Source organism: Procambarus clarkii, chromosome 16, assembly GCF_040958095.1.
Source record: "Procambarus clarkii isolate CNS0578487 chromosome 16, FALCON_Pclarkii_2.0, whole genome shotgun sequence".
Taxonomy (NCBI): domain Eukaryota; kingdom Metazoa; phylum Arthropoda; class Malacostraca; order Decapoda; family Cambaridae; genus Procambarus; species Procambarus clarkii.
The window spans coordinates 13,051,895-13,066,916 of NC_091165.1; the positions used below are offsets into that span (position 1 = coordinate 13,051,895).

The 15,022-nt window shown below is 43.1% G+C and overlaps 1 protein-coding gene across 1 annotated transcript in view; it reads right to left on the reverse strand.

Annotated features, from left to right (window-relative positions):
- Window positions 1-1,054: 1,054 nt before the first annotated feature.
- LOC123760069 (zinc finger SWIM domain-containing dorado) overlaps window positions 1,055-15,022 on the reverse strand; it is a 123,805-nt gene continuing 109,837 nt past the window's right edge. Inside the window, 4 exon segments of the mRNA XM_045745505.2 lie at window positions 1,055-1,301; window positions 3,198-3,347; window positions 7,685-7,862; window positions 13,500-13,698. Coding sequence (XP_045601461.1) covers window positions 1,232-1,301; window positions 3,198-3,347; window positions 7,685-7,862; window positions 13,500-13,698 — 597 coding nt within the window. The 3' untranslated portion in view covers window positions 1,055-1,231.

Consider the following 15,022-nt stretch of genomic DNA (forward strand, 5'->3'; position numbering starts at 1 on the left):
CCTGAAGAATATTATTCCTCGTTGATTCCAATTACCTCAATACTTCCATTCAATGTTTACTGGTTCATACAACATCTCCCACAAATCATAAGGAAGATGCTTAAGACACTAGAATACACATTCTTTTATTTGCTTGTCTGTGGCATGACATTTTATGTGCTACATGTGAACAGTTTCTCACTACTACTTAATTATCTGTGGCTATGTAGCTGTGACTCCTTTCTCTCTTTCAAAATAAGAATCTAATATCTATACATAATAATAATTGTTCATGTTAGCAACTAGTGTGTGTGTGTGCGTATGTGTGTGTGTACGTATATATATAACATGTATATTATATTATATTATATTATATTATATATATATATATATATATATATATATATATATATATATATATATATATATATATATATATGTTATATATATATATATATATATATATATATATATATATATATATATATATATATATATATATATATATATATATATATATATATATATATTTTTTTTTTTAAAGAATAGGGGTGGTATGAGAGGAAAAGATTAAAAGAGTTCAGTGAGAATCCACAAGGTCTTCTCTGAATACTCTTTATTTTCTTCTTCGAGACTGTGGGTCCCTACAATTGCACCAGAGAAGTGGTACCCCTATCTATCTATCTCTATCTCTCTCTCTCTCTATTCTATATATATATATATATATATATATATATATATATATATATATATATATATATATATATATATATATATATATATATATATATACGCATACATACATACATACATACATACACACACTGTATAATGTATATAATTTTTTTTTCTTTTTTTTTTTTGATGTTCAGTATTTATGGATATTTCACAAAAATTTGTAGACAATGTTTCTGCCAACAGAATAAGATACTTTTCTTTATAGCTGCAATGAAGGATTTTTCAGCTGCAAAAACATAAGATTTAAATTAACCTTTCAAGACCCCTTGTAATGTTAATTTCTATCTAACAGTTAAAAGTTAAATGTTAATCTAGTTCACACTTTTTCTTTAGGTAATTTTGTTTTTTAAACATTACAAATAAATTGCAAATCATCACAAGAGTTTCAGTTCATAATGTAAAGGGACAACTACATGTCACTGATACCTTAATTCACTCACATTAGTGAAACACCATGTCTTACCACTGATGCGCTTCCCCAGCTTTCTCCAGAAGGACCTAGACAAGACTGAGGTCATACTGGTGCTGACTGTTGAAGTGCATTTGTGATTCTTGTCCACAGCTCTTTCTTACATGACTTGGACCTGCAGAAACAAATTTAAACATCAAAGTGAATACTTAATATAATGTATATGCTATTACTCTAAAAGATAATAATTTGTTTACAAATATTTAACCAATATCTCATGACTTGCTGTGCCCAGGAATTAATGAGAGGAATAAAACCAGTGTTTCATGTAATGAAACTCATCTTTCTGGTAGAGCCTTGGCAGCTCCCTGAAACAATCTCACTCACTTCCCCCTACTGAGTCACATCAGCCATAGGAGTCCCTATGGCCTATCCCACACTGAGAGAGCAAACAGAAAGTGAAGAAATTTAAACAAACTGCAGGGTTCATATAAAACAAAGCACTAAAACAGCCAAATGACTATAAATGATTCACTTGAAACTAGCTTGAAATTCCTAGTATAAATGGCTGTCAACAGGTTTTGCCCCCAGGAGCTCCAGGCTCCCGTCTGAGCCATTAGTCAGTCCGGGGCTGATAAACCACGAACCGATGCATCTGGTGGGGGAAAGGGGGGGAGGGGGGGAGGAGAAGGGAATCATGGTATCATCAAGGCTCTAGCAGGCATTTCATTACATTTAACATGAAGCTATTAATAGAGAACATGGAAAATATGGGATTTACCAGGGAGGAGGAGAATAGCAACTAAACAAGCCACAAAGACCCAGATACACCTCCCAAATCCCCGCGCTCAAAAGGCAGCCCACTCCATGTTAACAACACAGGGGTCAAAATCACAAACTTGTCAACATCGTGGGCCCATGGGTAGACCAAAGGCTATCTGGATGTAATGACACTATAGGCAACATGATCAACTGTGTCTTAGAACATGAAACCATGGACACTGGGTCAACAAACAAGCTGTATACCGAAGCAGAGTGGGCAGCACCCAGGTAGTGATGAACTGCCACTACTGGAAACAAACGATGCAACCCTGGCAAGATAAACCAAGCATCAAACACCAAGGGAACCCCTCTGGAAGGAAGCCAACTGTCTCAATTTTCATCAGAAAAAGTAAAATCTGAAACAACAGTAAATTTCAGTAAAATCTGAAACACAACAAAGAAGTACAGTAACAATGTCAATGCAATGGCAGCACTAGCGAGCACCCAGTAAGATAACCCTGAGTACATGCAACTCTTCATTAGAAGCCAAGCCCACACAATTAGCCAGAAATAAAACATGCAAGAGAAGCTAATACTAAAATCAAAGAACAATACACAAGCAAATGGCCTCCCCACAAGTCAAATGAAGTTCAAGGATGGCAAGCACTTAGCTTGATGCAGAGGAGCTTGCCATGACTGACAGACAAAGCACAACAGGTAGTAATAACCACCATTACATCAGCGACAGAACTGACAAGGGAGCCAGCTGTGGACACCAAGCCACCTGATGGCAGCTATCAGAACTAAAGAGTTTGGTTAACTTTGAGTGAATCTATTTTGATTGATTAGTTTGCGGAGTTGCCTTACAGTTTCAAGGCTTTATTTTCTATGAAACATCCAGTTGCCTGTAAAGCTTTGCTGACTTTCTGGATGCTTTCCAAATGGGGTGGTTGTAACACTGTAAAAGTGTTTGAGTTAGTTTATTTAAAATATATATAGAGTACATGAGTCACAGACGAGGTGTGAGATCTCAGGCAGACAACTGGCGCCTCTCAGATCCTTGTCTGTGACTCATGTACTCTATATATATTTTAAATAAACTAACTCAAACACTTTTACAGTGTTACATGGTGAACTGTCACTTTCTGCACCTATGTAAGGGAAAAAAGGTTCTAGCTCTGGTCCCCAGTAGGCCAAATGGAACTCCTGTGACTGATGCGACCCATTAGATGGAGCAATATCAGGAAGGTGGCAGGAAGGGGGGAGGGGGGGGCTCCCCAGAAAAAATAATTGTAGCTGCTGCACCTACCTTCTGAGAGCCTGCAAGAGTTCATTAAACTGGACCATTCCACCTGGAGTCATTTGGTATGCCGAGCGAGCAGCAAGGATAATGGATATGAATTCATCATATTCCGTTGGAGTAATATAGTACATTTTGAGATGGGTACACTGGAGGAACCTATTTTACAAAAGAAAAATATCAACCAAATTAAGCAATGACATCCACTTCAGAAAACACACAATTTTTTTTTATTTTCTCAGTACCATAGAAAGCAATATTTTTATGATCAAATATGTTTAAGGAGTTAGAAAACTTATCAATAATGTAATAATTGGTAAACTGAGTAGCGTACATATTTCCATTTATACTTCATTACTGATAAATTGTTTATGCATGAAAATCTGTTTCCTAGAAATAAAAGAAAAATTCCAGCATTGAATGTAATGAAACGCCATTTTCTGGGTGAGACCTGGAGGCTCCCAGGAGATATCCAGGCTGATATGGATGTATTAGACTTTGGCATCAGTTACTTGGATTTCTTGCCTGCCGGAAACCACAAGCGAAAACCTGGTTTCCTCAGAGAGGCGCAGGGAGCAATGGCCTATGAACACTCCACTTATTGAGAGTATAGTCATGTCTGGCATCGACTTTTCTAACCCCTAGAAAAGTAGGCAAACTATTACACACCCCTACTGGTAAAACATTGCAACCCAAGACCGAACAGAACCCAAGAACTCCCCCCCCAAGAGGAAACAACATACAAGCAATGTTTGTTTGCTTGCAGGCATGCTCAACTAGGGCACCTGCTTGTTAGCGACCTCCCTCCCTCAGGAGGGGGGGAGGGAGCCCTGCCCAGGCAGCCCAAGCGCTGACACCAGCAGTTCATAGACTGATAACAAACCGCTCCGCCGAGGGAGGGTGTCAGGGAGCCTCCGGGGCTCAACCAAGAAAATGAGATTTCATTACATTCAACGCTGGTTTTCTGAGGCGAGCCCTGTTGGATTCCTGAGGCTATATACTCATATAAGTAAAAGGGACTTACCCTGGAGGTGGCAGCACCACATGCCTTGAGATGAAGACGGAAAAACTGGCCGCTCAATCAACCCAAAAACCAGATCAACCCAAATCGCATCCCCGGACACAGAACCCGAGGTGCACAGGTACCAGCATTGGTACCAGGGAGAGCCACAGCCGGACAACACATGATGCATCTCCAGCCTGATCAACCAAGCCTCAATATCAATAGCCCACAGGCCCCTCCAGAAGCCCGCCATCTCATTCTTCACCAGAAAAGAAGGAGACGGCTGCAAATGAAAAAAAATTATTGCATTACTCCCAGGGGTCAAAGGAGCAGAAACCTCTGCGTCGGAGAAGAGCATAAAGCTCCCCAACCCATCCCCCCAGAGGCCAAAGTCAACAACAAAGCCTTCCGAAAGCAATCTTGAACTGAAATAGCCACAACAAACTGAGGAGAAGAGAGAAAAGAGAGCTACTGATCCAAAAACCAGGATGGCTTGGTCAGAACACGAGCAGCCCAGAGGTGAAAAATGCACAAAAGAGAGCTTGCGTAACTGAGCAGAAGTGACATCCACCCTAAATGCAGGCTGGAGTGGCTCCGCCAGCGCTGCATGATAAGAAGCGACAGTATTCGGCATGAGAAACTGGTCCGGAAAAAGCCAAGAGAGAAAGGACAAAATAACCTGATCTGAAATGAACGACGGGAAAGGGCCGGTGCAACTCCTGAGAAGCTGACCTTCGCTCAGAGCGATCACTGCACTGACCAAACGAAGAGGGGGCCCGGAGGAAACACTGGCATAGAAGCTGGCACCAATGGCCCACCTCAAGTAACCGGAACCCGAGCCCTGGCATGACCACCCAGAGAAGAGCGAAAGCGACACCCCCCACCCCCCGAGCACCAACAAATCAGAAACAGGACGGCAACTAGAGGACACCGCCATCAAAAACTGAGTCACAATACTGTTAGAAAATAACAACGGTCAAAAGGGATTTGAAAAGCCATGGATTTAAAACCTGCCATATATTGCAGGTATGTTGACATTTTTACACAGGTACCTGATGTCAGAGGTCTGCAGGAGCTGAAGGGGGCATTCGAGTGGAATTCTGTGTTGAGTTTCACTTACGAGATGGAGAAGGATGGGAAGCTGCCCTTTCTAGATGTAACAGTCACAGAAAGGGGTGGAGGCTTCCACACTGCAGTCTACACTAAGGAAACAAACATAGGAATGTGCCTCAATGCCAATAGTGACTGCCCAGACAGATACAAGAGGAGTGTTGTCAATGCTTACGTCGACCGTGCTCTCAGCCACAGCTCAGGATGGAAGCAAGTCGATGAAGAACTCTGTAGGGTAACGCAAGTCCTAGTCAACAACGGCTTCTCTAATGGTTTTGTTGAAGACATCATAAAAAGAAAGGTAAAATGCCATGCAACCTCTGAAGAGTCAACTAACACAACACATGTACCCCCTTTTAGACTATTTTACAGGAACTTCTTCTCGACAGCTCATAAAACGGAGGAAAGGTTCCTGAAAGATATTGTTGATAGGAACGTTATCCCTACAGACAAAAAAAATAGAAAATACTATTGACGATTTACTATAAAACCTAAAAAACGGCCAACCTACTCATGAAAAACTCTCCAGACACAAAGCAGAATGCCTTGAAAGAGACCAATGTCATCTATGCCTTCAAATGCCTACTTGGGGACTGTAAGCCCCAAAGAACTCAGTATATTGGCAAGACAACAACGTCTCTTTCCAGGCAATTAACGATGCATAAACAACAGGGTTCCATAAAGAAACACATAATCTCACAACCAGACCATCACCAGGGAAGTCTTAACAAACAACACAGAAATCATTGATGGGTACAGCGATAGCAGGTGGCTCGACATCTGTGAGGAACTACACATCAAAAAGTCAACACCAGCAATCAACAGCCAATTAATGCATAACTATATTCTACCCACTTCAAGACTCCGAACCAATATAGAAGCATCAAGAGGAAGTATGGGCCTGTTACGACCCTGGGTTCTCCAGTGGAAACCAGAGGTCAAAATTGAGCTATTAAACTTTCTGGTAGTACAGTTGAGTGCATCTCGAGCGGCAATTGTTTGTATCTTCCCTGCCAGACGTAAGACTATTATTGTTTCTCAAAGAGCATTTAAAGACTGAGCTGGGGGTTGATTATTAAATAATAACATAGGCACCAACTTTGCTTACTAATACTTTCTAATCATTTGTAAAGTAACAATACGTTGCATAGGGGAAGATCTTTAATGTGCTTAGCTGCACGATCAATTAGGCTCCTTCCGGCACCACGACATGGGAGGCCTAGCTGGTCGCTAGGAGGTTCTTCTCTGGCTGGCGTTCGTGCGGACGAGACCTACTCTGTGGCTGCACCCCTAATCTCCTCCCTTCTCCTCTTACTTATTTCCCTTACCCTAAGTTCCTGTACCATTAAGTTAAGTATTGTATGATTTCTAAGTGTACCTACTCTGGTAGTAACGATTGGTGAGACCTGGGGGTAGTAGTTGCCAGTGTTTTGGGTAACCCTAAGTGTTCTGTTTTGTATTAGGGTACCACATGGTCTCACTACCCTAAGCTGCATCCAGCTTCAGTGCTTATCCAGTAGTACTTTACCCTAGCTTGTTATTAGTGTAAACCTTGTATCCTGCCTATGTGGACCAAGGCTTTTAACGTAAGATAGTGTGGTAAAGTTATTATTATTATTGTTATTGGTGTGAGTGTATATGGGGGGTTGTTAAGGAGTTAATAAATAAGTACATGAATTACAGAGTATCCCTTTTTCCTGTGTGGGAGCGCATTGATCAACCCTTAGACTAACATATATGGTCTAGTAGCAAGTTATTACTACTGTGGATAGTTTATTTTGGGGGCCGGGCCTTTTAGCTCTCCCATATTTGCTACTCTGTCTTCTAACTACCCTTACCCCTTAGTAGTACCAGACCCCCATAGAAGCCCCACCACACCATATTTTATAACAGGGCCAATAGGCCCTTTGCAGTTACTTCCATTCTTATGCTCTCATATCCAACTCATACCCATTGTTTCGTGTTCTGTCTTGTATTTGTCACAAGTTTGTTCACCTCATCCAAAACTGTTGCACCATATCACCTCACCCAAATACGAGTATAAGTAAGATGGATAAGCTGTTTAGTGTTAGCACAAGTAAGACTCTGTTTAGTGTTTTCAGGTTACAGTTGTGTGTGTTAACTAAAGTCTGAAAATGTAATAAGTTATTACGAAACGCGTTCAAGTGTCGCGTCAAACTAGAAATAAAAATGAATGTTAGAGAATTGATTTTTCAATTACCATCAACAGTAAAAAGAAACATAAGAAATATTGAGAAAATTCGTGTTAGAATTATTATATATATATATATATATTAATATATATATATATATATATATATATATATATATATATGTAAACTGCACATAGCACATACTGTACTAGAATATGTGATCAACTTACATTTGCTGGCACTTCTGCACAAGAGGTTGTAAGATGGGTGATCTTAATTGCTGGTGAAATAATGCAGGTGAATGGCGAGCTAAATAATGTGCTGCTTCTACTGCCAGCTCTTGCAGAACAAATGGTGACACTACACTGTTCACTGAGCACATACAAAACTGATGGAGGTATTGCTGACCTGAAAAAAATAAAAAACCAATGATGTATCACATAAAAATAAGTTTATGTTAAACATTATAAATAAATTTTAAAGCAACATTTACACTGTTGGTTTGAACACTGGAAATAGTTTTAATGGAAATACTGTACTGTACATATGCAAATGAAAAAAATTATATATAAAAAAAAAAAAAGCGTTGAATGTAATGAAAAGCCATTTTCTGGCCGAGACCCAGAGGCTCCCCCAGAGCTTACTAGGCTGATATGCTAATGTCAGACTTTGGCATCAATCATGTGTAAGGAGTTCTGTGGGCTTACTGTGGGCCACGAGCTAGAACCTGGCCCCCCGCAGAGAGGCATGGGGAGCAATGGCATACAGAAACCCCCGTGTGGTTGGAAGCATTCTATGTCTGCCATCAACCGGGTCAGGCACACAGAAAGGTAAGCATCCCAAAACAAACCCCTATTCTGGTGAAATTATTGCTACCAACAGGCCAAACAAGTGGATAGAACTCCCCTAAAAGAAACGAGCAAACGATCATGACGTCACACGTCGCCGCATCACTGTCTGCGCAGCTCACCCCTCCCTGGGAGGGGGAAGGGGAAGCCCCAGACCCCCCACTCTGGCTATCCACCCTTCAGCTCTGAGGCTAGATGTCAAAACACGCAAAAATCTGCCGACCGGAGGGAGGGATGCCGGGAGCCTCCGGGTCTCACGCAGAAATTGGGGTTTCATTACATTCAACGCTGGTTTTCTGGGGGTGCCCCTTCGACTTCCCGTAGCTAACTACCCACAGAGGAAATAATAGGGACTTACCAGGAAGGCGGTCGCTGCTCACTCCTCAACTTAGACGAGACAACTGGCTGCAACCTCCAACCCAAAGTGACACAGGCCCGACTTAGCCCGGGAACATCCACGAGGTAACGAGCAGCCAGGGCCCTGTTTGACCGCCAAAAGCCCCGTGCCCAAAAGTCAGCCCAGGACATGTCAAAGACGGCAGCAAGAGCAGCAAACTTGTGAACTTCATGGGCATGGGACAAACCGCAGGCTGGTGAGCTTGAATAATCCTGCGGATGACCTGGGAGACCCGCACCCGCGAAGAGGGAAGAAGGGAAACCGAAAAAACACAAAGTGCGTCCCTGGACATGAAAGCCGTGGCACACAAACAACGGCGACGAGCCGCAATCGGACACAAAACATGATGCACCTCCGACCCAACCAACCAATCAACAACAACCCAAAGACCCCTCCAGAAAGCAGCAGTCCCATTCTTTGCCAGAAAAGGAGATGGCCACAAATGAATAAACTTATCGCCACTACTGAAGGAGCAGAAATTTCTGCGCCAGAAGAGAGCATGAAGGGCCAGATTCACGAAGCAGTTACGTAGTACTTACGAATGCGTACATCTTTCCTCACTCTTTGACGGCTTTGTTTATATTTATTAAACAGTTTACAAGCATGAAAACTTCCCAACCAACTGTTGTTATTGTTATAAACAGCCTCCTGGAGCTTCGGAGCTCATTAACTGTTTAATAATTGTAAACAAAGCCGCCAAAGATTGAGAAAAGAAGTACAGGTTCGTAAGTGCTTGCGTAACTGCTTCGTGAAACAATCCTTAACTGAAGGAGTCACAACAAACCAAGGAGAAGAAAGAAAAGAGAGCATGCTGTCTAAAGACCAGGATGGGCCAGGCGTCGCATGAACAGGCTGGAGGTGAAACAACGCACAAGGCAGCTTGCGAAATGGCGCAGAGGTTATATCAACACTGAAAGCAAGCTGAAGCAGTTCCGCCAGCGCCGCACGATACGAGGCGACAGTACAGTATGTGGCAAGACTGACGGCCCGATCCTCCAAAAGAGAAGAACAAGCAGACACCAACAAAACGCAGCCACCTAAGAAGGGACAGAAGAAAAAAGGAAGGACCGCCAAAAAACCCCACACTGCCGCCAAGAAGAAGCACGCAGGTGGGACACCAAGAACGAAGTCACCTGACCACCAACCGAAGGTTAGAGACTAAAGGTAGAACCGAACCAGCCCCGCCATGGACCAATCGAGCCTAGGGAGAGGCGGAGCCGCAGGAAGATCCCAGGTGCGACCACCAAGCAAGCAAAGCAGGAAACCCAAGCCGGCAAAGGAGATAGAATGTCTGCCTACCAGAAAACTTCCCAACGCCAGCAAGCTCGCCAGGAGATCGAAGACTACAGGTCCGACGTGAGACTCCAGAGAAGGGACACCGCGAGACCTGGAAAATGCCAACAGGCACGGCAAGCCAGGAACAGAAACCCAAACCTGGCATAGGAGAGCCAAAAGGCACAAACAAAATACACAACAGTGAATAAGATAAACGAGAAAAAGACCAGAAGAACAGCCCCAGCCCAGCGGCTAGGGACAAGAGCGAAGCAGGAAGATGAGGAACGAAGAAGGCAGGCAGCAGATCAGGAATTAAAGGGACACGACCAATCCACAGAGTTGCAGGTCATGTCCCAACAAGTCATACCAACAACACACAGAGTTGCAGACCCTGTCCCAACAATTAAAACTGAAAAAGGTGCAAAGGTTTGCCACCAGACTAGTACCCGAACCGAAGGGAGAGAGCAACAAGGAGAGACTACGGGAATGAAACTTCACGCCAATGGGAGACAGAAAAGTGAGAGGGGACAGGACCACCACATTCAAGACCCCCATTGGAAATGAAAGGCTAGAGAAATTCAGACTATCAAACACAAGGGGCACACGCACCAGGAGACAGATGGAATTGAGTGACCAAAGGAGCCATAGAAACACTAGAAAGAAGTATTCCAGTGTCAGAGTAGTAAACAAATGGAATGCATGAGGAAGGGAAGTGGTGGAGACTGACTCCACACACAGCCGCAAGTGCAGACATGACAGAGCCCAGTAGGCTCAGGAACCCATGCACTAATCGAATGACAGGCGAGCGGCGGGACCAAAAAGCCAGAGCACAACCCCCGCAACACAACAAGGCAAGTACAACCAGATAAGTACAACTAGGTGAGTACAGAGAATCCAAGGTACACGGAAGGGCTAAGCCAGGCACCCCAAGACGGGAAAGGAATGAGGGGACCCAGATAAGACCACGAAAAACGGGGTCGAGATCCCAAAACAAGCATGACAAAGAACACACACACAAGGAAGGCCACAGGAAAAAGCACACAAAAGCCAAACAAAACGCCACAATCAATCACCAACACGCATCCCCAGTCACAAAACTGCAGCAAAATGTCACCTCATAACATCCTGACACAGGAACATTTACCATATAACCTTCACCTCCACCACTGTACCTCATAACATGGATGAGGTGGGGGCCCCTTGATTGACTCAAGCATGGAATGACATGCATATGAGCGGGACTGGATGGGTACCAATAGGAGCTGCCACATAAGGGCCAACAGGCCCTCTGCAGTCACCTGTGCAGTGATATTCTTATCCAAAAACCACGAACCAGCACCTGGCCGAAAGAGACGCCAGAACGCAGAAACTCACCTGCCAAACGTAGGCACCAACGTGTCACGATACAACGGAGCCGAGAAGATTCCGGGAGCAGCACCAGGGGTAGAAGGCCAGAGCTGCACATGCAGGAGCAGAGCAGGATAGAGGTGAAGGAGGCGCCCCACACCCATAACACAGGGAGAATTCCGCCGTCCTCCCCATAGCTGCAATCCAGAACACCCCAGTAGCTACGGGGCACGGACTGGAGAATGGAGAAGAGCGAGAGGCGTAGCACCCCGAGAGAAAAAGACGCAAAACACCAGCACTTGTGCTGGTGATTGTACTCCTCCCAGACCAAAGCAACCAAAACAAACTCCCACGGCGTATGCACAGAACACATGGGCCGAACCACATAACCTGCTCGGCGGGGAGGCACCAACGAGGAGTATGGAAAAAAATGAACAGTGTCGAGACAGAGCACAGAAAGAAGAGAATTACAAAAGAACGAGAAGGACTGAAAACCAATAAGAACAGGGAAGGGGGGGGTGTGAAGGAAATACCCCAGCTGACTACAAAGACGGCCAATCACCAAGCAGCAAAAGACCTAGCGGAGGTAGCCCCCAAGGTGACTTGTGGAAGATGACCCCAAGCCCCAAGGGCATCTAGGGAAGGTGACCCTAGGCACATGCAGCCCTGAGTACTTGAGAATATACGTTCCTCCAAGCACAGTACTACACCACAAGGCACAGGACTAGAAACTGGGAGCCAGAGTCACACGACCTTGCCAGCCTCATATCAGCCACATAACTGGGGTGTGGATAGTAGGCGCAGGGGTCTGGGGCGTCGCCTTCTCCCTCCCGGGGTGGGGGAAACTGCACAGACAGCAGTACGGTGACATGGTGACGCCATGCCGTTTGCTCGTTTTCATTTGGGGCGTTCTGTCCACTAGTTTGGCTTTCAGTAGCAATTTCTTAACCAGAATAGGGGGTTTGTTTTGGGGGGCGCTTACCTTTCTGGGTGCCTGACCCAGTGGATGGCAGACAGAATGCTTTCAACCACACTGGGGCTTCTATAGGACATTGCTCCTCAAGCCTCTCTGAGGGGGCCAGGTTCTGGCTCGTGGTCCCTGGTAGGCCTAGAACTCCATTCGCTTAAACTGATGCCAGGATCTAATACATTCATATCAGCCTGGTTAGCTCCGGGGAGACGAAGAGGCTTCCCCCAGAAATGGGCCTCTGTCTAAAGTGAAACAAAATATGTAAAACAGATATGGAACCAAAATAAAGAAATAGTCCCATAGGGAAAATTTTGTTCTGTTACCCTGTACATTTAGCGTAAGGAAAAAAGTTCTTAGGATGCTATTAGAGTAAGGTGGATAACTGGCTGAGGCCCATAAAATGGCTTAGGATGTTATCTGGTGGTGGTCAAGTGTATCAAAGTTAGTGTTGGTCACCCATGGCAACGATCATTTGCCTTGTTTGCTTCAATTTATTTGTTTCTTCATTCTTCGGGCAGAAGTTTGTTGAATTACCCCTATTTTTTTCTGATGAGTTTTTCTAGATATTAAATTCATCTCTGATCATCAAGCTGGTCTTGACTAGTAAAGAGAGCAAGATTCTGGCCGTAGTTGATAAAGAGTTAAACGTGGGGGGTCTCGGAGACTGGTGCACTTTTCAAGGCTTGGTATCACCTAAATGCAAGCTACTGGGTGCTACCAAATGACGTCTTTTACAAATATTGACCAAAAGTTATCCTTTTAAAATTACTCTACCATGTTGATTCAGATTTTGTGATTACTTCAGTGAAGCCAGACCTGATTCATTACCAAAATGAAGCTATTATTTTGAGGTCACACTGTAGTACAGTATTATTATTACTTTTTTACTATTTCTATGATTGTGTTAGGAATTTAGTTTTAAAAATTCCAAGTAAAATGGTAATTTTCAGTCAAACAAACAATTGATAAAAATTCTGGTGAAACCTGCAATATAGTAATAAAAATTCACTGCTTAATCCACGTGGAACAATTAAACTGTTTGTATGACTTATTTTGTCATCAATGATTCATGCATTATGGAAGTTCTATCAATTTACAGAAGAAATATTATACAGGTATTTGTAAATTTTATTACAAATTAATGATCAGTAACTTGAATTAAAGGAAAATGATTAGTCACTTGTACTACAGAAGAATTAATTACTTACCGAGCTTTTTAGCCACTCCTAACAACCATTTAACGTCCTCTCCGTAAGGTGGATTTCGGGCGTATTTTGCTTGCGGTCTATCATCATGGACTCTCCTAGCTAGAGTTTCCAGTGCTAACATACCAACACGGTAAGAACTTAGCAAATAGTGCATAGAACCAGTATTATTCACCTGCTGACCACCAACTAGACCACCAACCTGCAGAAAAATAAATAATGAAAACATAATTCTCATTTTTATTATTTTTATATTATATTATTTAATATACAGTCCCATTGGCGAAGTGGTAAGACACTCGCCTGGCATTTCATGAGCGCTTTGGCCTGGGTTCGTATCCTGGCAGGGAAGGATTTACTGGGTGCCAGTCCTTTACTGTAGACTCTGTTTACCCAACAGTAAAATGGGTGCCTGGTTGTTAAACGATTTGGCAGGGTTGTATTCCAAGAAACATTTGGATTAAGGACTTGCCCGAAATGCTATTCCTGCTAGTAACTGTACAAAATGTAAGAACTCTTGTAAATATAAATAAATAAATACAAAATATACAAGATGGTCTATTATTGCTAGCAGCATATTTAAAGCCTCCAATTAGACAAAGAGTTTAGAAATTAAAAAGAGATCAAACAAATTTATCCCAGGATAAGATTGCTTGTCCTTGTCGTCACCTAGGTAAGTTACTGTCTTTGTGTTCCAACTGAAATTTAAAACAAAAACTTTCTCCTCATACCTTATGTTACCATGCACAGTTAAGACACTTGAAAATATACTAGGCTCCTGAAGCTTATGTCTTCACCCTCTAGGGAGAAGAACTCTTTCAAACCACCTTGTTCCCTCTATGGAAAGGGAAGCTTGTAGAGATCAACCTGTATCGAGGCATACAACCCACGAAATAAGAGGCATGAAATGACTAAACCTCACTCCGAGTAACGGATGATAACTCCGAACAGGCAAATCACCCACAACTACCCCCATCTATTACCTCAATTCACTCATGGCCCATGAAAAACAGCCAATCCACACTCACCTGTAGCAGTAGGGAATACATATATTGTACTGAGAACAGTTCCTGGTTAAGACTGGCCTTTCACTTGCTTAGAAAAGTTAACTGGCCATCTATCAGGATAAGTTGTCCATACATTGGCAGTCTCATACTTTAGAATATTATAAGGGGCATCTATGCCAGTTAATATGTCTCTCTTTTCTTAAGAATTTTCTTCCCTGTTGCAGTTAGTAAAGGTCGATGAACACAAGAGCCAGCAGACATTATCTTTGAGGTTATTGTTTTTCACACACAGGGAAAACTTCTGAGTCAGACCTGTGCCAGCCAGTGCTTTGAGACTCTAGAGGGGAAATGGTGGTGTATGTATGTATGTATAAGGACATAAAAGGGTACAAAACAATGATTTCTGGAAGAACCAAATGGTGGCTCCCTGAATCGAGCTCACAGTGAAAGTTCCACACAGATGAATCACATCAGCCATAGAAGTCATAGATGACCTACTGGGAACCAGAGCAAGAATCT